The following is a 24,476-nucleotide window of genomic DNA, read 5'->3' on the forward strand; positions in this document are numbered from 1 at the left end:
TCTCTACAGGTTTCCCTGGTGGAAGATCCCAGTTTTCCACCAGTTTCCCGTGTGGAAGATCCACACGGGCTCACCTTTAAGCCCCGCTATTCTCCTCCCTGCTCCTCAGGACTCTTCCGTCTCTTCTCCTCTTACCCATTCATGCACTGAAACTCTGGAGGAGCTTCTTCTACATCCCTCCAACATACAGGTAAGGGTGAGGATCAGGGGAGCAGCAGGTGAGTCTGGATGGAAGCATATATGAGGGGAGAAAGAAAGCATAGCCCCCAACTTTGTGAGGATGTGCCTTCCCATTAGGGGAACAGGGCACTATTCCATGTGTATGTTGCCTGGAGCAAGGAAGGCCCCTTGCTCCAAGCAACATACACATGGTTTACAGATGGCTCTTCCTTCCTTCAAGAGGGAGTTTGTTGGACAGGGTATGCTACAGTCTCTAACCCTGGGTGTGGAAGTCGCTCCCCTCCCCAATAATACATCCAATCGGCAGGCTGAACTGGTTGCCCTCATCAGAGCCTTGATTTTGGCAAAGGGAGCCTCCCTCAATGTCTACACTGACTCTAAATACTCTTTCCACGTACTTCTCTCCCACTCTGCTATTTGGAAGGAGCACGGCTTCCTTACCACCAAAGGAACTTCAATTACTAATGCCCCCTTTATCTTCTATCTCCTTCAGGCCTCAAAGCTTCCAACTGCCATTGGAACTGAAGGATGGAAGCTAAGTAACCCCCTTCTCCAGTGGGCCCTTCCTTTCCTGACCTCTCTCCTTGTCATAGGCCTTTTGCTAATGCTTGCCCCCTGCATCATTAGATTTATTCAAGACCAGATTAAAAGGATCTCTAACCAAACCGTGAACCAGCTTCTGTTACAGGACTTCCAAGCCCTCAACAAAATTGGGCCATCTGGAGTCACCATCACCCAGCACCTCCCGACCATCATAATTGCCTCATTGATGCCCTGCACCCCTAACAAGTGCTCAGAAGCCACTTTTTCCCACCAGGAAAAATCTACAGAAGATTGATCTACACCTCTGTCTCCTGAGAGGCCCAATAACAAACAAGAAAAGGGGAATATAAGGTCCTTGCTTAGCATCTGGACGGCCTTCTTAAGTGACTGCCACCATCTTAAGAAAAATTTTGCTTTCCCACCCAAGGGCCTTTCTTAGAAAGGCTCACCACTCCCTCATAGCAACCCCAGGCTTAACTGCCTGCATTAGGACCCACCTGGCTCTGATCTCTGAGCCTGCCCCATAAAAGCCCTGAACCCCAAGCCTGTTTTGCCTCTCTCTGTCTATGAAGAGATGGCCTTTATTTATCAGCTCTGACAAATAAACTCTCCTGTGTGTCTCTGCCTGGTCTCTGTCTTTCATTTCTCACTCGCCCATCTCCAGGTTCCTTGCTTTCCTTTCAGTCTTCCTTATCACACTTTGCATTTCCTGATTGAAAAATTTTACAAACTATTATATATATTGTTAATATTACTAGATAGTCCACAAATGTTTTTGAAAAACTAGTAAAGGAGCGTTCAGCACTTTTTCAGGCCCGCGGCCAAATTATTTTAAGAGAGAGCAACAGGAAATAGGAAGCTTTCTACACTGAACTCTTTTGCAGAGATCCTTTGGGTGATAGTCCTAAGATCAATTGTGGTGAAGATTTCTGGAGATGCTTAATTAAAATTTTCTGTGGAGGAAAGGGTGCCATTACATTACCAGAATTTCCAGTGACCATTACAAGTTCGTGTCTCTGGGACAGTTATTTCTGACAAAAAAACAAACAAACAAACAAACAAAAAAAAACAAAAATGGAGACCCGACACTTTAGGGGACTCTGTTCCCCTACTCGTTTTAGACCATTTGTAAGGTGAGGCTTCATAATTTATCATGATCCTGATGAATTTTAGGAAATCCGCCAGTTCTAGTCTTCATTTATTCTCAGGTGAGGCTGACCTTGAAAGATATGGAAAATAAGTCCAAGGACATTTTCCCTAAGCTTTTGTCATTTTAAATCCCAGGCCTTAGCCAGAAAAGGAACACAAAAGGAACTCTACCTGTTTGGCACCTGATCCCCCACCCTAATGGGTCACCTGATGCCAATACAATAAGCCCCAGGAAATTCCCTATGCACATCCCTGTCCCAGCCTAATGACTGAGCTGGACCCCTATATAATGAACGCCAGGAGTTGCCCTCCTGTCCCACCCTAAATGAAGCCTATATAACCCAGGTCCTTGCTGCGACCCACTGCCATTTTCTGCCCTGAAAATGAGCCATGCCAGGGTTCCACCAATTGACTGGGCTGCTAAATACTGAATAAGGAAAAGCCTTCTGATCAGTGGTTTGCTTCCCATCTCTTGCCTTTGACATGTGGGTGCCGTTTGTCCTTACAGACCTGACCTTACTTTAAGAACTAGCCTGGCATTTGCCATGTCCACGATTAACACCTTCCCATTTCTGGTATCCTGCAGGGGTGGAAATACACTGCATTGCGCATGCGTCTTGTCCAGAACAGTTTCTGTGTAGCTGGAGCCAGATCTCATTGGTGCTGGGAGAGTCTGGAAAGGATTTCCTGGTGATTAAGTAACAGAAGGGTGTCCAGATGGCAGTCTGACTTGGGAGCTTGTGTTAATGTGGTAGGTGCATTATGGATGGAAGAGCCTGAGGATCTTGGAGAAGCTGGCCTTGGGACAAGTGTCTTGCTTTGGAATTTCAGAATGAGGGAGAGCTGGAAGGGCTTAGGCATCCAGGGCAGGTGCGGGGGGGTGGGGGGGGGAGAACAAAGGAGCACGGAGAGGGTCTTCTGATGAGGTCAACTTCCTGCTTGATAAAAGTGTTCCGAGGGCACAAGCCAGACACTTCCAAATGTATGCTCCTAAGTAGGGGAATCCAATAGAAAAATTAAAAACTCGTGGACAGAGGGGGCATCAATCAGTAATGGTGGGCAAAGTGTGGAGAGGGGAGGAGCTAAGGAAAGGAGGAAATTCCAGAGACCATAAAAGACCATAAAAGACCATAAAAAGAACAGGCCAAAACTTCCCCACCAGATTTCCAGCTCTGGGGTCCCTTCTGTTCCAAGAAGTCTATCTTTGTATCTCTTTCACTTTTGCAGTCAACCCACTCTTGCTTGCTATTTCTGTATCCTGTTCTTCAATTTGCTGAACGAGGCAACGAACCCAGCACCTCTAGATGGTAATAGGGGCCTAAGGCCTCCTTGCTAGTCTCTCAGTCACTTAGTGTGTAGTATCAGGCTGTGCTTTAGGCTCTGCGGCTACAGAGGCTAACTGGACAGCCTAAGTCTCCGCTTTGGTACCCTATTTTTCTACCATTGTGTCCCACAGGGCTGTGGGGATTAGGCTTACTTATTGCCCAAGGATTGTTGAAGATGTGTCTCTGCTCTTTCTGAACATGATTAGACTCTCTACTCCAGATGGGAGAGGACTTTCTGGCTGCCTGCTTACGTGGGCAGGGACTGTGTTGTAGACAGCGCTGGGTCACACTGTGATTGGCACTGTGCTCACCTTTTTTATTTGCAATATCTTGTTCTCAATACAGTCTGTGAACATAGTAGGCACTGCTATATCCATTTTTTTTTTTAGACAAAGACATTTAAGTCCTCAAACGTAACATAACTTGCCCAAGGTGCTTGGTTTTAGGAAGTTTTAAACTACACTATACAGAGCATTGTGAGCCTCCTGAAAAAACACACCAGGAATCACCCATGAAATAGTTTTTCTTATAAAAAAGTGAAGCTGAATCCATCAAGCCTCTAGATTCAATACAAGAAATACACTTAAAAGGGGAATACAGCCAGGCACACCGGGCTGAGTTAGGAGGACTGCGAGTTCAAAGCCAGCCTCAGCAACAGCCAGGCACCAAGCAACTCAGTGAGACCCTGTCTCTAAATAAAATAAAAAATAGGGCTGGGGATGTGGCTCAGGAGTTGAGTGCCCCTGAGTGCAATCCCTGGTACCAAAAATAAATAAATAAATAAATAAAGGGAGAACATATTAAATGATGTGGGTAGGATGCGCTAGCAAAATTCAAGCTGTGGAAAACTCTACAAGGCAAACAACCATTGTCTTCAACAAATAAATTACAAAGGGGAAGGAAAAAAGAGAGTATAATATGAAGAACCCCAATTAAGAGATTTAAGAGAAATGCCAACTTCTTTTTAATTTTATTTTTTTTTATTGTAGATAGACACAATACCTTTATTTTTATGTGGTGCTGAGGATCAAACTTAGGGCCTCGCTCATGCTAGGCGAGCACTCTATCGCTGAGCCACAACCCCAGCCCCGAGAAATGCCAATTTCAATGTGTGGACTATTACAATTTTAAAAGTAGGACAGTTTGTGAAGACACTGGAAATTCAAACATCAACTGCATACAGACTTTTAAAATTTTTGTTTTAGTTGTCAATGGACCTTTATTTATTTATATGCAGTGCTGAGAATCAAACCCAGTACCTCACACATGCTGGGCAAGCGCTCTACCACTGAGCCACAACCCCAGCCCTTGGATACAGACTTTTGATGAAATATATTTTTAAATGAGATACATAGGAAAATATTTGTGGATAAAATCAGATAGTGTAGGGATTTGTTTCAAAGTTTGATGGAGCAGAGTAAGGGTGATGGATAGGGTTGACCACAATAATTGTTGAAGGTGGGTGTTAGGTACGTGGAGGTTCATCATCTTGTCTGCTTTTGTATATGTCTGAGCATATCCATATAAAATGATAATACAAACTTGGGTGATTCTACAAACTCAAAATAGAGTCCAAACTCTTAGCAAGACATAGAAAGTCATGCATAATCTAGCCCCAATCTGCCTTTTCTTGGCCTTATTCACCTTATGACCTAGACACATAGGTGCATGTTTATTTCTCCCTGAACAAGACCCATACTTTCAAAAAAAAAAAAAGACCCATACTTTCATACCTTTCTACCTTTGCACATATTGACTTTTTTTCCTCCCTCATTATCTTCTGAATGAAGTTCAGATCAGATGTCATCCAAGCAGCACCTGCTTCTTTCTCCCAGACAGTGATTTCCCTCATTGGTTTAATATTCTATTCTTTCCAGTCATACAGCAGTGACTTGGACCACCGTACCATACATGGTATAGTATAGGTGCTTAGAACAAGCAGGGCTCTATTAGAGTGAATTCCTGTACTAAGGATAGAGATGTTGAGCAACTTGAGGGCAAGTCCAACACCCTTCCTATTTATTATTGCAGCAAGGACAATGCCTGGTACATATTAATTATTTTTCTCAGGCATAAATACTCAAAGATGTTGTATATTGGCAGGTTCTTACATAATACAGATAACTTGATGATATACTCGGCAAAGTCTTTGTTTTTAGTGCTCAAACTATTCAAAGGATTAAATCTCCTAGTGGTTCATTTATTCTACTTTAATTCAATTTCAGGATCTCATATCCTAATACTAAAATCAGTGCTGTCAAAGTTATTAAAATCTGTACTGTTATGGTCCACATTTAGGTTCCAGTGTTTCAAATGAAAAGTACAAAGCTTGGGTACATGATGTTAGAGGGTGGCTTTTGGTTTCCTAATGAAACCATAAGCCAGGGTATGAGGGCAGAGGCTATGGAGTCAAGCCAACCCAGTCTAAATTCTCATGCTTTACTTAGTAGGTAAAAGGCATTGGTGAAATTACATAACTTCCTAAATCTCAATTTTCAGGATTACAGGATTAATCCACTTCATCTGGATGGAGTTCAGCTGACCAGAACAGGAAAGGTCCTCACAGCAGTTCTTGAGAGTTTGTTTCTTTAGAGAACAGGCAAGGCTTGTAAAATATTTACACATCGGGGTGTCACCTGATTAACAAGGAAAAAAAATGAACCACTGCTTTGTGGGTGTGTAAAATATCAACTGACATTTATTTTTGTTTCAGATCTTAAAACCGATGTGTACTGAGAGATGTGCTAGAGGAAGATGTGGCTTGAAAAGAAAAATATTAATAGAAAATACCAGAAAACATCTCAAGCACTGACATGTAGGAGGAAGAGGGAACCTGCCTCTCCTACCTCTTCCCACAGTTCCCAGGTGGGATCTGGTGCCCCAGAAGTGGGCGGCCACCCCCAGGGGGAGGTGGTCCTGTGTACATGCTCTGTGGCCTGTGGAGGGCGGGGCTGCCATGTGACAGCCAGGGCCCACTCACAAATCACACACTTGTCCTAGTTCTTCTCATACAACCGCCCATAAAGAGCTGCTGTCACCAGACCAGAGGACAGTCCACGCTTCCTCAGGAAATAGTGGTCATTCTCCCAGCCAAGCTGGTCAGGGGATTCCAGGGTCATCCCTGAGGTCAGAAAGAGAGGAAAGATATAGGAAGTGCTGAAGTTGCCCCACAGGTAAAACTCGAATATCCCCGTGGCCTCTGTGATCTCCTGCCCACAGGTGTGGATGTCAAGACCCCCACACTTGACCAGGGCGCACACTTGGATGTAGTAAGTGCCGTGCACAGTGTGGAAGCCATCAAAGACCCCCAGGGCATAGAGCTCTTGGGACAGGGTGGGCCTGTCATACAGCAAATGGCAGCAGAGGCTGTTGGAGCAGACTTGGAGATAGCCTTCCTTTCCCCAGACGGGGACCAGGGTAAAGTTGTCATACATCATCTCAGAATGAAAGGTGGGAGGAGCATCCATGTTCCACTTGGCGGCTTCGCAGTGGACTTCCTGAGCATCCTTTTCACAGTATGGCTCACCTGACACGATTTTTAAAAACCTACTGTGGGAAGGGTCTGTTTTACCTGTTGCGTTTTCCGTACCAGCAAGACCCAGTGGATTTTTGGCTACCTGGGCAATGATAAGGTGACCTTTGGGGCTTTCCATGTCATGGTACCAGAAGGACTTCAGAGGGGTGTGTATGCCACTCCCTGTCATCCCCAGAGATGGGTGGTGGATGTTGGCCGCCAGGACGTTGACACCAAAGGCAATGGCAAAGGCTTTCTGAATCTCGATGGCCGCCAGGAGCGGGAGCTGGTTCATCCAGGCGCTCGGGTACACCACGTGCTTCACCTCGGGGTCTCTCAGCAGTCTGAGGGCAGGGTCGAAGAACAGTATGTCAAAGCAGGTGAAGATGCCAAACCTGCCAGCAAAGGGGGTATCGAAAGTGACGTGATCCACTTCAAGAGGGGTATCAAAAGCTGCCTCGAAGTAGAGGTTGTGTTTTCGGTAGCGGTCAACAAGGGTTCCATTATTGCTGAAAATGACATTTGTGTTAAACTGGTATCTCCCATCATTTGGGCACCCTGGGTCATTGCTATGACATGGCTGTTTTGTCCCAAGGTTGGCCACTAAGAACATCTCTCCCTTGGTGGCCATGCAACTCAGGCGCTGGAGGACCTGGGGGAGGGGGGAGAAAAAGGGCTTAAATACGTGGATTTTAAATATCCTGCCTTTTGTCTCATATTTTTAATAGAAAAATTCCTCGTATTCACAATATACAGAGAGCTCTCATAATAAGAAAAAAAATCACCACTGAAAACATGCAAAGGAGATGAACAGATGATTCAGGAAGAACAAAACAAATGGCCAAGAAATATCTGAAAAGAAGCTGAACCACATGAGTTACAGGGAAATGCAAATTAAAACAACAATGAGACATTATTTTTCACCTTCATTAGATTGTCAAAAATTCTAAAGGTTATTCTATCTTGCATTAATCAAAGGGTAAAGAAATAGGCCTTAATGATTATTATTGGGGATAGAAAGTGAAATTAAAAATCTGTTGAGGAAGAAGTTTGGTACTCTTTAAAATAATGTAAAATGTGCACAGCCTTTGAGAAATCCCATTTCCAAGAATTTCACCTTACAGAAGCACTTAACATGTTTCTGAAAATATATGTACAAGGATATTCATTGAATGTTGCTCTTGATATCAAGAGTTTAAAGAAAATAATAAGCATACCATGTTAAAAAAGGATGTCAACAAATATAAAATGCATAGAAAAGGGTATAGTTGGATAAGCAGCAAATGGATATGCTTCTCTAGGAAAGGAAGTGGGATGAGAATGGGCTGTGGTGAAGGTGAACTTTTACTTTGTTTTTCTTTCTTTAACTTCTGTTTGGCATGTTTAAGTTTATATTCATGTATTTCTTGTGTAATTAATAAATTAAATATCCATAGAGCAAATGCTTTACAATAGCAGAGTTTCTTTTTTCCTTTGCAGTACTAGGTGTTAGGTCGGCAGGTTTCCCTGACCCCTCCCCTTTCTTGGCGGCTGCGGGGCGGGACTTTCCACCTGGCTGACCCGAAATGGCCAATCAGAAGCTGACATGGCAACGGACCCCAACCAACACGGTTCTCGCAGGCAGAAGCAATTGCCCTGTCAACCCAACCAGCCCTGACCAACCTGCCACCAACAAGATCCCCCTAAACTCGGCCGGCCAACCTGCTGTCGTAGCTGCAGTTTAGATGGCCTGGGCCCTCCCCCTCCAGTTCCCTTATTAGCACTGTTCTTGCCTTTCCCGCCTGCGGCTTCCCCGGCCCTCACCCTTCGGTACACTGGTGAACCTGGCCCGGGAGTGTCCCCCCAATAAACCTTCTTTTGGTGCCTCATTCTGGTTCCATGGTTCCTGATCTCGCCCGCCCCTTTCTGCTTTACACTAGGGATTTAACCCAGGGCGCTTGACCACCAAGCCACACCCTCAGCCCTTTATATTTATTTAGAGACAGCGACTCCTTATGTTGCCAGGGCTGGCTTCGAGAACTTGCAGTCCTCCAGCCTCAGTCTCCCAAGTTGCTAGGATTACAGACAAGTGCCACCACACCCAGCTCTAGACAGTCTTTAACTGAATGTATAGCACATGGAGTTTGGTTTTGGTTTTGGGGGTCCTTGGGTCTCCTTTATATCTCAGCATGCTGTGGCTTTCAGGCACTCACTTGGTTCACCTTGGCATGCCCTCTGTTATGGGCCAGGCTATATGGGCAATGACCAAACAGACTCCATTTTACCCAGAGACTCTATATCACTTAAGAAATACTTCTCCCATGGGAAAGCCCTGCCTCTATACCCATTAATAGTTGCCTAACATAGCATACTTGGCAACACACAAAATAGCAATTCTTATACAACGGAAAATTGTTCTCTTTGGTTTCCATTTTTCTTGGGCAATGTACCTTGTCAGAGATTGATTGTCTAGACTTTAGTAACCATTCTCTAACTTGTACTGAACTAGGGTCATTTTGACTCACTTCCCTTCTGCTTGCTTGCTGCTATGCCAACCTGGAAAGTCCCATGGGAAAAAACAATGTGCCCATGGCATTGTCTCGCTAACTGCCCAATTCACCTTCTGTACCTGCTTGCTTGCAGCTATGTCAACCCAGATGTGTTTTTTGCCTTTAAGTATCCTAAAATGCTCAGGCTCAGGGCTGTTCCTTGCAGAGACAGTTATGGGTCTTGTGGGAAGCAGTCGCTGGCTGGCCAGCTAAATAAAGACTCTTCAATTTGGACAAAATTGGGACTTGGTGTGTTTTCTGAGCGACCTGCCCCACAACACCCTTGGCCTGCTGAACAGGAAGACTAAGGCCCTCAAGTACCTCTGTGTCATTGAAACGGTGGGGCTCCAGGCACGGGTTCCATTTGACCAGCTGGGGAGATGGCATGAAGTCCAAAAATGGGTAAATGGACGTTCTTGTGAAGTTGAAGCCGTGGATGCCATCTTCTGGAAACACTATGATCTGCGCGCCCTGCAAGTCAGAACAGCACAGTGTAGTCTGGTATCGGACATCGAGAAGCACCACTTCATTCACTAGCTCACACCCTGGGCAACCACCAGGGTGTTAACTATACCAGAGCCAGAGATACAGAGCTGGTGGCTGGACTCTCATCAGGGATCCTAGTGTTGGGGATGCTGGCTTGCTTAGTCCAACCCTAAAGGCACAAAGACAAAGTCCTCCAGGAACAAGCATCACTTGTGCCTGGAGTGTGTCAGGGAAGGAGGGCGAGTAAGCTGCTGAAGGAGCAGGAATTTACCAGGAAGGCTACTAGAAGGGGTGTGGAGTTCTCGGTGGTGAAATTGGAGCTGCAGCTGATTACAAAGGGCCTCAAACTTTGGACCCATTAACAGATGAGGTGTTTCTCTACTCCAGTAGTTCTCAACTTAATTCTGTTCTAAATCAGTTGGGGATTTTTTTTTTTTTAACTAGGGATTGAACTCCAGGTGTGTGTGGGGGGGTGCTTAACCACTGAGCCACATCCCCAACCCTTTTCATCTTTTATTTTGAGACAGCATCTTGTTAAGTTACCTTGGGTCTCAATAAGTTGCTGAGGCTGGCTTTGAATTTGTGATCCTTCTGCCTCAGCCTCCTGAGTGGTGGAATTACAGACATGTATCACCACACTTGGCTAAATTTTAAGTTCTTAGCACACATTGTCTAATAGCTTTCCAGAAAGGTCATATCAATGCATAGCACCCTGTGAGGCTGACCCATTCTGAGTAGTGACTATGTAAATAAAAAATCATCACAAACTTGGAGTAAGGTAAGAAAAAGAATCCGTATATTTCCAAATTATATTGGGGTATTGATCAACAGGCTCACTCAAGGATTATTTAATTATCTAGAGAATGTGTCACTGTTTGTACTTAAAAGCTCACCTCAACTGTGTTATCCTATAGGACCTTTAAAGTCAGCTATGTATCTATTAGCAAATTCATTTCACTATTCCCTGAGCTGCTGATAGACACATTTCCATTCTTCAAATTCTCCTTTGAATCAGTTTTACCATGTTACTGGTTCCTTCATTAGTTAATGCATTTAAATAAAAATTTTGTTCAATCATATTTGTATAAGAGTTATGCTTTTAACTTTTTAAAATTTACACATGGACAAATATTTTCCTTTATTCAAATCAAAACTGAGAGCACTGGATAGTTCCTTATGGATTTATGTATACATATTAGATTAAGATGAACATTAAATTGCATTTCCTGAGTACACAGCAGCCAGGAATGAGGCTGGGAACCAAGCATGAGCTGGGCAGAACTTTGGGTCTGATGTGAGCACTCCCGATGAGCACCACCAGCCATTTTCTGATAGACTTTGCTGAGATCAAGAATTCCCTCTAGGGGCTGGGTTGTGGCTCAGTGGTAGAGTGCTCGCCTAGCATTCACAAGGCACTGGGTTTAATCCTCAGCACCACCTAAAGCTAAAAAATAAATACTAAAAAAAAAAAAAAAAGAATTCCCTCTAAGGAACAAAGGTCACCAACCAAGTGCCTGACCACACTAATTAGCTGTAAACTCCTCCCTCCACCCCTACCCCAGTGCCTCCAACAAGAGAGCAACACTTCAGTTGGCTTGTTTAGGAACCTGTGCCCTTAAAGCAAATCTGATGGACAACTCTGACACATGCTCCCCATCAGTTTGTCTAAGCAGCTGCTTTAACACACGCAGCGATGTAGGGCAGCTAAGCAACCAGTGAGCACCAAAGGGATCCTCTGATCAGCTCCATCCCCGCTCCTGGACCACTAATAATGGAATGGTATCTTGCAGCCTGTGCAGGCTCCTCAAAACCATGGCACCGGTTTCCATTAAAACTGGAAAGCTGGGGAATCCTAGTCACAGTCTCTGGGTTTCAGTGTGGCATCTGCTGAATGTCCCAGGATGGTCTTGGGAACAGGATAGAGAAGCAAGAGAGGGTGAAACTGAGGTCTGGACTCACCGCAGTGCAGCAAACACCTCCACCCAAGGATTGCTGCCCTTGACTGGATCGGGGGCAGCAGGTCGTCTGTGGGCATAGCTGGGATTTTTTTTTTTTTTTTACACTGACTTTAGCAGAGACACAAATGAGGTTATGTACCAAAAGTGTGAATGATGTGCAGGAAATTGATATGTGGGAGGTCCAGTAAAGATCCCTAAATCACCTTTTGGACTGGAATGATGACATTTAATGACATTAGTGTAAAGGCTTGCTCTTGTGCTCAATCAGCTTCCTAATGGCAGGTAATGGCAGCACATGTGTCTGTGTGAGAGAAGGGCACAGGAGTTTTAGTTGACAGCAAGAGCTCTGTGAATCCACAGAGAGAAGTCACTGCCAAGTTTGCAGGGGACAAGGTCTGGAATGAGGGAGGTGAGAGTGGCCTGCAGCCTGCGCCATCAGCTAGCACCTGGAGAGCAGTACACAGCTGTGAGCACAGGGCTGGAGATGGAAGCCCCCAAGGAACTGGGATGGGACTGGAGATTAACAGCCTTGGGATGACATGCAGGGGGCCGGGGCAGTCAGCCTCAAGTGTGAAGAAGATGGCACTGTGTACGGGACTTGGGCTCTGCTCTTTAGCTCCAGGACAGAACTGCTCACTGAAAGAAAGGCCTATCCAGAAGTTCCCACCACTGGACGAGTGGACCTAGGAACAGTGAGTTCTGGGCCCCTGAAGGTGTTCAAGGAGAAACTAGAGTCAGCTGGGACACAGAGCAGTGCGTCACCCATCAGAAGCTCCCTTCCAACATCAGTTTCAGATATGTACACGTATATATGTCTCTGTGTATTCTAAGTATATGTACTCTAGGCTAGAATTTTTTTTTTTAAACAAGCACTCTACTGACTAAGCTATATTCTCAGCCCTGATCTGTAATCTTTTTTTTTGTTTTAATATTTTATTTACATTTTATTGTTCGGCAGACACAACATCTTTGTTTGTATGTGGTGCTGAGGATTGAACCCGGGCCGCACCCATGCCAGGCAAGTGCGCTACCGCTTGAGCCACATCCCCAGTCCCTAGGCTAGAATTTTTAAATGAAGCGACAGATGTCTTTCCAGGCCATCCTGACCTGCTTAAAGAGAGGGGACCTGCAGGGCAAGACCTCTTAGCAGGACCGGGTCTGCCCTTTATAAACCCATGACAACAGAGAAGTTTTTACACCCATGGAATTTACTTCACCTTAAACTTCCCTGGAGGCAGAGCAGGGCCTTCTGAAGCAGCAGGGCTTGGTCCAGGGTTAAAGCCCAATCTCCTCTGGTTATGGGTTTCCCAGAAGGGAATTGCTCACTTCTGACACTGACATTCCCCTCTGCCCTATGGGGCACCTCTCCTCCATCCTCAGGCTTCCTGGCAGGAGGGGAATGAGGCCAAGCAGGAAGCCTTTACAAAGGCTGACACTGACCTGCCCTTTGTCTTGGAGTGAGCTCTGACTGGGCGAAGGTCTCAAACTGTTTAGTCTGGCATAAGAGATGAAGTGAGCCCCAGATAATCTGTAGGCAGCAAAAATGGCAGTTCTTTGGACAGTGACTCTTTCAGGTGAGCTGTGAATGCCTCACAAATTGTGGTGCTCATCATGCTCAGTGGTTTTCAATTTTTTTCTGCACATTAGAATCCCCTGGGGAGATTGTTTTAAAAAATTCCAGTGCCCAGATCACACTCCATCTGGACCATCTGGACAATAGATTCCTAGGGATCCAGGAACCTCTAGTGTTTATAATTGGCCCAGTGATTCCTGCCCATGGCCACATGGAGAACCTGTGACTGAACCCAGGGCTTCTCAAACTTGAAGGGCCTCATCGTCTGATGATCTTGCTAAAATGCAGATTCTGATTTGGTGGGGCCTAAAATTCTGCATTTCTAACAAGTTCTCAAGTGCTGCTGATGCTACTGGACCACAGACCACTCCCCGAGTAGCAAGACTCTAGCCACCTAAGTCAAATCAGGCTTACTTGCTGGACTGACTTTCACAGAGGTTGTAGGAAGCCTAGGGTCACCCAACCACTGCTTAAGGGTCAAAACACCCTTTGTTCTGTTCTATGAGAGGAGCCCAGGTCATAACCAAGGAGCGTTTCTTGCCTTCTGGGCTGCAATCATCACTTGCCGTTCGTAGATATCGAGGTTCTGGTTCATGAGCTCCAAGGCCTGTTGGCGGGTGGTGAGAGCTAGAGGGTTGGGACTCAGGATCGAGTGGTGCTCATACACGGCCGCCATGTAATATTGAGACCCCTGATGGTCAGCCACGCAGTACTCCCCGGCCTGGACTCCCAGGGCAGCGACATAACAGATGAAGAGGAAAAGAGCAGGCTTCCTGCTGGCTCCAGACATGATACAGGCCGTAAATCTGGAATGTAATGGGGCAAGGGAAAAAACAGATGAGTAAGGAATCCGCCAAGATTCCAACATTTGTTGAACATGTTTCTTTCCAAACACGAAGCAAGCTATGTTTAAAATGGCTCACTGTGTTAATAATCGTCTCTTTTTAGAATATTTCCACAACAGACTTGATGTTCGCCATGATTTTCTTACCCAGTATCAGCAAGGCTGTAAGGCATCACTATTCACTTTCCTGGCTGTCACTTAAATTTTAGGCAACAGTAATTATTCTGTTTATCAGATATAATTTCATGATATATTTTACACTCCTCCTGCTCTCTGTGATCAGACGAGATAGGGCGCGTTCAGGGTGGTATGGCCGTAGACTCCTCCTGCTCTCTGTGCACACAAATGCACTATAGGTCCAACATCTACATTAGCTGTGTTTGTCATGAGATCCTAACAATACAGCTCTACTTTCCCTGCCTTAGAGTAATAATGAATACAATGGAAAACTTTCATGGGAGGAATAGACAAACTCTAGATAGGGCAGAGGGGTGGGAGGGGAAGAAAGGGGGCAGGGTGGTTAGCAAGGATGGTGGAATGTGATTGGTCATCATTATCCAAAGTACATGTATGAAGACATGCATTGGTGTGAATATACTTTATATACAACCAGAGATATGAAAAATTGTGCTATATATGTGTAATAAGAATTGTAATGCATTCTGCTGTTATTTATTTTTTAAAAAATCACCACATTGTTTGGGGCCAAGAAACTGCAGACTTCCACTTAAATGCCACTTACACTCTCTGTTACAAAAGCAGCCTCCTAATCAAAGCACAGCACTGTTTCCTTCTCGTACTTGAGAAATGCCATCACACATTTCACTTTCTCAACCTTCATCTCTGTGACTCCAAATCTCTTGCTCAAAAGCAATACTCTTTTGGAAATAAAATCCTATTTGCAGTGATAATGTAGAATTTTCTAGAAGATAAAGTGGGCTTTTCTAGAATGTAAACTCCACTTTGTGGTTTCCACCATCAAAGACTAGAAGTGAATGACATATCTGTGTATCCCTCCCTTGAGTCTCCAAGAATAGGAATGGCTACTTCTTTTTTCTTTCACATTTTCCATTAATTTCTATTTAAAATTTTTTTTAAATATTTATTTTTTAGTAGTTGGACAGAATACCTTTTTATTTTATTTACTTATTTTTATGTGGTGTTGAGGATTGAACCCAGGGCCTTGCATATGCTAGGTGAGCGATCTACTGCTGAGCCACAATCCCAACCCTAATTTCTATTATATTAATGCATATTAATTATACAAAATGGGTTTGTGAAATGTTCATACTTATATATATATAATGTACTCCCTATTATCTTTTTCCCCACCCACTTCCCTCCTCCTGGTCCCTTTCCTTAATGGTCCTCTTCTACTTTCTTGTCTTTTTTTTCTAGATTCCACATATGAGAGGAAACATGATACTTGTCTGAGCCTGGTCTATTTATTTATTTATTTATTTATTTTCATAGTTTTATTTTTTTTATTGGTTGTTCAAAACATTAAAAAACTCTTGACATATCATATTTCATACATTAGATTCAAGTGGGTTATGAACTCCCATTTTTACCCCAAATACAGATTGCAGAATCACATCGGTTACACATCCACATTTTTACATAATGCCCTATTAGTAACTGTGGTATTCTACTACCTTTCCTATCCTCTACTATCCCCCGAGTCTGGTTTATTTTGTTTAACATGATGATCTCCTTCTTTATGGCTGGACAATACTCCATTGTGTGTGCGTGTGTGTACATATGTGTGTGTACTTGTATGTGTGTGTGTGTGTGTATACACACACACACACATATATGGCCTTTTCTTTATCCCTCTGTCTCTTGATGGGCATCTGGGCTGATTCTGTACCTGGCTATTGTGTATGGTACCACATAAACATGGGTTTGCAGGTCTCTATTGCATGCTTTTATTGCTATAGCTGGTCATATGGTAGGTTCTATTTTTTTTTTGATAATAAAACTACTAGTTCATGGCATAAATACATATACAACAGCATGTGACAAAAATACAAAATATATTTCACTTCTGTACAGAAATATCCACTACAGGACTTTTTTAGATTAGATTATAATATTATAAATAAAGTTGCCAGGCGCAGTGATGCATGCCTATAATCCTAGTGGCTCTGGAGGCTGAGACAGGAGAATTGCAAATTCAAAGCCAGCCTCAGCAACTTAGCAAGGCCCTAAGCAACTCAGTGAGACCCTGTCTCTAAATAAAATATTAGGAAAAAAAAAAAAAAGGGGCTGGGGATGTGGCTCAGTGGTTAAGTGCCCCTGGGTTCAATCCCTGGTTCCAAAATATAAAACAAACAAACAAACTACCGCACACAGGACCAGTGTTCGATAAATGGCAACTACTTTTTTGGGGAGGCAGACAGATAATACTTAGGACTACAGGCTTGGGAGTCACTCAGGTCTGGATGTGAATCTTGAGTGGCTTCTTACTGCCCTAGGAAAGTGGCCTGTTTGCTTAGGACCTCATAAGCCAGGAAATTGGGCTCTGGTGGCTTCAAAAATGCATGATTTTTTACTGAGATAATCATGTTTAATTCTCATTTGCTTGTCTACTCTTCTAGTGACTTATTTTTTCCTGCGTGCTTGCGATTGTATTTGTCTTGCTTCTTCTTTTGAGTATAGGATTCCTTTAATTATCTTCCGTGGTGATGGTTTTAGTGGTCATGAATTCCTTCAGTTCATATTTATCTTGGAAGGCCTTTATTTCATCTTAAATTCTGAAAGATAACTTTGCTGAATATAGTAATTAGATTAGCTGTTATTTTATTTCAGGACTTGAATACATAATGCCATATCCTCCTGGCCTTTAGTTTCTGCTGAGAAATATGCTGTTATTCTGATCTGTTTGACTTTATAGGTGACTTGGCACTTCTATTACAGTTTTAAATACTCTTTGTTCTGTACCTGGGGCAGTTAATACTGTCATGGAGAGGTCCTTTTCTAGTTATTTCTATTGAGGGTTTTGAATGCCTCCTGTACCTGGATATTCATATCTTCTCCAAGGTTTGGGAAATTTTCTGCTATGATTTCACTAAATAGGTTTTCTATTCCTTTAACCTACATGCTGGCTTCTACCTCTAAACCAATTTGTAGGTTTGGTGTCTTAATTGTGGACCATAAGTTTTGAATAGTCTGTTCATAATTTCTTCTTCTTTTTCTTTATTACTGCCTGAATAGGATAATTCATCAACTTTGTCTTCAAGTTCTGGTATTCTTTCTTCTGCTTGATCTAGTCAATTGGTGAGGCTTTCAATGGAGGTTTTTAATGGACTTATTAAGCTTTTCATTTCTGTGATTTCTGTTTGATTCTTTTTTCAGAATCTCTATGGTATTAACTCTTTTGTATTCTGTATTGTTTTTCTTAGTCCATTCAGTTATTTATTTGTATTCCCCTTGAAGTCATTGATCATTTTAAAAATTACTCTTTTGATTTCTTTGTGTAGCATTTCATCTATTTCAGTATCTTTGGATTCAATTAGTGAAGAGTTATGAACATTGGAAGAGTCATGTTGCTTTCCCCTCACATTTCTTGTGTTTCTATGTTGAGATTTGAACATTTGTTGAGATGAATATCTCCTCCACTTTTATATGAGGGTCTTCTTAGTGAGTAGCCTTCTTCTGGGGGCTCCATCTCCAGTACCAGAGAGGAGAAGACAAACTTCACTCACAATGACAACACAAAGATGAACAGATGTAGGAATACAGTAAAAACCACTTAATACCAACAGCTACATCACCAATAACAATAGAAAATGATAGCCAAGTAGGTATGACAATTTCCTTGCCAGCGTACCCCATGTTGCTGACATGTTGCAGTGACATTGAATGTAGATGACCTTGCTCAAGGACCAAGGCAGATTAGGGTGTTCCTGGTTTTAAGATAATGGTGTTTAGGGCGTTCCCAGTTTAGGTTCCAGGTTTAAGGTTTAAGATTATTCCTGCTGGGAATAGGGCGTATCCTGCTGCCTGAGTTCCCCTTGAGTTCTCACGGGATTTAGACAGTATATTTTGGAGATAGAAGCCCAGTGGAGGTGGATTTGGGCAGAGAACGTGGATTTGGGAAGAGAACGTGGATTTCCCCAGAATGTGATTGTAGATGGCTGGTGTGAGTTCGGGAATAAAGAGTTGCTGTTTGAATCTACAAGCTGTGTGGTGGCTCGTGATTGTGTGCCCAGCCAGACTGCGGCAAAAGAATATGGAATAAACTAAAAAATTAAAATTTAATGAAGGTAAAAGTAGTACTGATAAAATAAAATTTTAAAATAGGGGGCAGGTAAAGGGGACAAAGAAAGACGCAGAATTTTTTAAAAAAGGAAAACAAGAAAGAGCAGGAGAAGAATGTGAAAGATTTTTTTTTTAAGTCCAATTAAAGAATAAAAGAAACTGGGCATGGTGGTGCATGCCTGTAATCCCAGCAACTTGAGTGGCTGAGGCAGGAGGATTATAAGTTCGAGGCCAGCCTCACCAATATAGTGAGGACCTAAGCAACTTAGTGAGACCCTGTCTCAAAAAAAAAAAAAAATGTAAATAGAATTAAATAAAAGTAAGAAAAGGAAAATAACAAGGAAAGAAAAACAAGTCCATCTTCTTTGCAGGTCCTGAAATACTGGAATTTACCATATATGGGGAACAGGGAGAGTCATAGCTGGGTCTGTTGTGATTCCTCTTTGCTCCCACAAAACTGGTTGGTGTTGTATGTAGGTTGAGCCCTGTCCTGTGTTTTCTGCAGACTGGGCTGGCTAAAGATATGTGGCAAAGTTGTATTCACTCCAGAGGCTTTCTTTATCATATGCTGCTAGCCCCAACAGGTGGCCTACAGGTGCTGCTTGCTCCAGGGGCTCTCCAGTCTGTGGTACCTGGGGTCATGGTAAATGTCCAAGCCCATGACTTTTCCCTTAAAGCACTGGAGTGGGGGAAATAAACAAACTTTTGAGTTCTGCACTGGAGCAAGGCAGATGAGGGAAGTAAGTAACCTGTTAGCCTTAGTTTTGGTGCCTTCAGACCAATCCCCTCAGTAAACCATGCACCATGGGTCTCACTCCTCACCACCGAGGTCAGTGCCACCGACCACTGTGCTCTTCGCAGTCAGAGCTCCCCGCTGCTTCTCAGTGGGTCTGCAACTGATCCTCCCCTCTCCATGACTGTCTCTTGTGGTCACCTGCCACCCAGTCACTGTGGCTAGGTGTCCCTAGGGACTCTGAATTGTGACTGGTCCATGTTTTCTGACCCCAAAAGTACCTCTTCAAAGTTATGTTGATAATATTTCCAAAGTATAAGTCAATGATTTAAGATGTGTGGAAATTGAGACTGGGGTAGAGGTCAATGAGCCAGTCTCATTAGGAGTTCCTGGGGCTAATAGTGGCACGTATAGGACCTTCTGTTCTCAACAGAGAGCTCTGTACCAAAGATTCATGAACATAGAACATTTATTTATTTAATCTTTATCTTATTTATTTATTTATATGTGGTGCTGAAGATTGAACCCAGCACCTCGCACATATTAGGCAAGTGCTCTACCACTGCGCCACAACCCCAGTCCAAACAGAGCATTTAAATCTAAGAAACTTGCAATCCAATAAAATAAGTAAACTGGAATGAACAAGATATCATATTCCTTTCTATTTTGAGAACATAAGATCTATATTATTTATAGAAGGAGCCAGGTAGGAAAGCTGTAAGTGGCAATCATCTGTGCAGGAACAAAGGTAGGTCAATTAGAAGAGGCTCTGCAGATTTAAGCAGGTATTCGTGCTTGAATGTTGGCAAGTTTAATGAGGCAGGAGAAAATGAATAATTACAATAAAAACAGGCGCAACCCTTTGCTTACCCTAAATGTCACTGGGCAGAACTATAACCACTTGTACTTCATAAATACTCAGAGCTGAACTTGCAGGAAAATAGGTATGTTTTCTCTCATATGTGGAAGCTCCAGAGAAAAAAAAGGAGGGAATCTCATGAAAATGGAAGGGAGACCAGTGGAGTAGAAGAAGGAGACCAGGGAAGGGAGGAGAGGAGGGAAAGAGGAGGGTACTGGGGAACGAAACTGCTCAGATCATGTTGTGTGCATAGGAATATGTAATGAATCCCACTATGTACTGATAATTTTTTAAAGACAGGTTTTATTCAAAGCCAGCTTTGAAGGAAGATAGAAGAAACTACTTTATGTTTCAAATTTCTATTTTCAGGAAAACTGAAGGCCAGGAAATCTTTTATAAAGGAAGAGGCTGCATCAGATTTGCAGAGAAGGCTGCGAAGTGGGACAACAGGCAGGAAATATACATATGCAGATGCAGTTAGCCTGTGGGACAGAGAACTGTCCGTGGAGTCAGGCGGGGCAGGGGTCATCCTCACACTCAGTTTCCTTGCTGTCCTTTGGGCCAGGCAGGTGGCATGGGCAGCCCGTTAGCCTTTACTCTTGGTATGAGGAATGACAGGATGCAGAAAACAACTTATCAGGAAGTTTCCCTTAGTTTCAGTCTGTCTCACAACTGGTGAACCAGGAGATATTTTAGCTAAGGCTGTAAGGCTGGTGTGCCCTCTGTACTTGGCAGCAGAAGGGGGTGTTTAGTTTTAAAATGGCAGTGTTACAGAGCAAGAGCCCACTACAGAACTGGGGTAGCTACTGTGGTTTTGTTCTTGCGATAACACCAGAAAGATTTCAGACATAGCAGGCGTGAGTTTACAAGGGAAAAAGGAGACACACTCATGGTAGAGAATGGGTCCTCCCAGAGAGGAGAGGGATGGTGCGTGCCTCCTGCCTTCCAGTTTTATTGAGGGTGCCAGGCCAAATTCTTGACTTTTGACTGACAGCAGGATTGTATCAGATTTCCAAGTCCCACTGTACAGGGTCTTACCCCATGGAGGGGAGACATGCTAAAAATCCAAGGCAACCATGGGTCACTTTGGCCCACGCTGACCAGTTACAATTTGAACTTGTTCTTATAGATTTTATGGTTAGGGGGCTTGTTTCTAACTATCATCATCTCCCTGAGTTCCTGAATCTGGTCTGCATAAGTCACAAAAATCTTTTCAGGGTAACTTTATAGAATTATCCCCTTAACCTCACGTTCCCTCCATTTACATCAATTACCTATCAGCAGGACTGAAGGAACTGGGACAACCCCCAGACTGTTATCACATGGTACTTGGCAGCAGAATCACACACAGGGTATTGGGAAAAACCAAACCAGGTTGGGGCAAAGACTTTGAAGGGCTAATCAGGCAGCAGAAGCGGGTGTTTAGTTTTAAAATGGCAGGTGCTAGCTCAGGACAGTATGCACAGGCAAATTAGGGTACAAGGCTCCCTGGGAATAAGGTGTTATGAAGTTGTTAGGTAGTAGACAGCAATGAGCAGAGAAATGCATGGTAAGGTCACAAGCGTTCTTTTAATTATTTTAGGGTCTCCTTTAAACTAATTTCCGAGAAAGCATTGGGTGGTAGTTAATTTATAGAAAATAAACAGAAGTAAAGGAGCTAATTGGAAAATATGTTAAAAGGATTAATGGGACTAACTCTTGACAGGGTCCATTGAGGTTGATGTGACGCTAGGAATTATGGCCATAGGTGTCTCCATTTGTGTAGGAAGGAGGATTTCTTTAGTAGCACAGGGGCACTAAGATAACTTCTGACCAGCTACTGACCCCAGAGCCCACATTAACATGGGATTGACTTGTAGACGAAGCCCCCCTAAATAGGATGGCCACCATGACAGTTCCGCAGAGGACCAACTAAGGTCAAAACCTCTACCGCCTGATGTGAAGGAGGAGTTGGACAACTGAGAAGCATCAAACAGTAATAGTTTAGATACAGTGTTGGCTCCTTTGTCATTCCTCTTGCTTGGAGGCGGCCCACTCTCTCTGCTTGACCCTTGCCTTGCTTTTACTTTTACCTCACTTTACTTACAATAAAACTGTCTTGCATATTTTTTGGTGTCTGACTTTAAGTTTTCTTTTGTCAGAACACAAGAACCAAGGTTTAGAGTTTCAGCTCCCTGTTTTCCTATGACAGAATCAGCGATTTTTCTTTTCTTTTCTTTTTTTAATCCAAGTGACTCATCTTTAGAGCTGGTTGGGACATGGACCCTAGAGAAAATACTGACTGTGGGTATGTGTGCCTGGCCTGGCAAGGCAGAACATAATCTGTTTCATTGAAAGGCCTCTGATATAGGAGACTGAGCTGTAGGGAGACCTATATAGATGCAAAGTTGAGTGACAATGTGCTTATTCTCTGCAAGTATGCTCTGTTCTTTTGGCTTGTGATGTGCCCTGAACCCCACTGCCAGGAAACAGCCGGGCCAAGGCTTGCTTCAGACATCCACGAACACCCACTTGAGCCAGGTTCAGATTTAGGTGTTGAAACAAACTGAATTTGGAAGCCTCCCCTTCCCAACCTCCTGAAATTAGGAAGGTAAAGATAGTGGCCCAAGTAGAGTGGCTCCTTTGGGTATAAGGAGGTTCCAAGAACCAGTGAAATACCTGTGATACTGCTTTTAGAACTAAGAAGGAGGTGGAAGCTGTGGGAATCCTATCTTTGTCCTAATCTACCCCTTTTCCCCTTAAAACCTTTCCTTGTCCCAGAGCTTTTCAGAGATGGAACTGTTGAAACAATGAAGTTTCTTCCATCTTCCTTCAAAGCTGGATTTGAATAAAACCTATTTTCCTACCAATCCGACTCTGAATATTTCTGGAGTAGAGAACATTATGGCCTAGTCTGCTCCTACATGGGTGGGATCTTGTGCACCTAGTAATAATATGACAGCGGACAAGATCCCTCATGAAGCTCAGTCTGCACAGACCAGGAGGCCAGGCATAATCAATGAGATAAATACCTACAGGCCAGATGTTGATCAGTGCAAAGGAGGAATCAAGGCAGTGAAGAAGGTATGTGAGGGCTAGTGGGTAGGAGGGGGTATAATTTTCAATAGTAAGGTTGGGAAGGCTTCAGTGAGATGGGGATACGTGAGCAAACAGCTGAAGAAGGGAAGAAAAAGGCATGCAGGTATCTGGAGAAGCATTCTAGGCAGAGGGCCTGAGACCACAAGGAGAGCAGTATGGCTGGGGCCAAGGAAACAAGGAGGTCAGTAATGCCAAATGGAATCACAGAGAGAGAAATAACGGCCACCCACCATTCTCCTAATACCTCCTGGCCCTTGTCCTCCTCTAGTCTAGTGTCATCAGAGGAGCCAGTGAGAACTAGGAAAACCTGAGTCAATCACTACACCTCCTGAAAAATCTTCCAGTGACTCTCCATTTCATACAGAGCAAAACCCAAGATCCCTACAATGTGCCAATAGGAAGAGTCCAGTGGATGGAAGTGATTGATGGGGTGGGGGGAGATGCTGGAGAGGCATCTTTAGGTGAGCAACTGATCTTTGCAAGGCCTACAGCTCTGCTACTCAGTTCATACACCAATCCTGACTAGGGAGGTTCTTTAGATCTAGGAGAAAATAAGTCAAAGTTGAAATTACATAGAAATCTATTTTGTGGAAATCTGGTGGCTTGTCAATCACTACACAAGGGATTTCTTTTCCCAGCTTGTTAAATGATTCATCTCATAATTAGCTGTGTTTCCTTGCTAGCCATGCTTCTACAATAAAATAAAAATTATATGTGGCTCTATTTATCTTTATAATGAAAGATCTTGTCACTCTTTACTCACCAGGGAGAAAACAGTCCCATGATTGGAAAGGGAGGTGAGGAAAAGCAGCAAAGGAAATGTCACATCTGGAGGAACAAAGCCCGAGGGACCTGCTGAGGCATCAGGATCTGCACAGTCTAAGTGCCTATGTATAGCTGGCACGATGCCAAGAAAACACTGTAAAGTTCCAAATACTTTAAGAACTATTCTTACAATTTTGTGATTTCCTCCTCTAATTCCTTTATGTAAGAAGTAGAAATAATGTCCATCTCCACCTAATTTACATAATCTCAGTGTATAGAAATAAGAGATCTTTTATTTCCCAGAAAGCCTCATAAATGCCTCTTATCTTCTGGTTTTCCTATCTGAGAATGCTGGCCATGAGCTTGTCTGTGTCTTGTCCCTGGATCAGTTTTAGCTTGGACAGCTTTGTTCAGAGCCACTAGTGAGACTTTTGACATAGCAGCTGGAAAGGTCAAGTGTGAACACTCATGAGTGGTAACCAAGGCCGGGTGTACAAGGAAGAGTAAGTAAATTATAGAGCCTCTGGGTTGAACTGGTAAATTGTGTTTTCACTTTAAAAATAAATTACAGCTGTTATCTTCAAAAAGGAGACTGATGGACAGAAATAACTTTCCACTCTGCCTTTGATTAAGGCCAATTTCTGCTCCATTAACAAGAATAATCTATCTTAAACTAAA

General features: G+C 43.4%; 1 protein-coding gene across 4 annotated transcripts in view; it reads right to left on the reverse strand.

Moving 5' to 3' along the window:
• Positions 1-5,865: 5,865 nt before the first annotated feature.
• Btd (biotinidase) overlaps positions 5,866-24,476 on the reverse strand; it is a 28,945-nt gene continuing 10,334 nt past the window's right edge. For all 4 annotated transcript variants that reach the window (XM_046452714.2, XM_046452712.2, XM_046452713.2 and 1 more), the window contains 3 exons: positions 13,798-14,062; positions 9,561-9,710; positions 5,866-7,363 (listed from right to left, as the gene is read on the reverse strand). In XM_046452714.2, coding sequence (XP_046308670.1) covers positions 6,194-7,363; positions 9,561-9,710; positions 13,798-14,046 — 1,569 coding nt within the window. In that variant the 5' untranslated portion in view covers positions 14,047-14,062 and the 3' untranslated portion in view covers positions 5,866-6,193. The remainder of the gene's footprint in view (positions 7,364-9,560; positions 9,711-13,797; positions 14,063-24,476) is intronic.

The sequence above is a fragment of the Marmota monax genome, unplaced genomic scaffold (genome assembly GCF_021218885.2).
Source record: "Marmota monax isolate L192 unplaced genomic scaffold, Marmota_monax_Labrador192_F-V1.1 WCK01_AAM20220418_F8-fsc00042, whole genome shotgun sequence".
In the NCBI taxonomy this organism is placed as follows: domain Eukaryota; kingdom Metazoa; phylum Chordata; class Mammalia; order Rodentia; family Sciuridae; genus Marmota; species Marmota monax.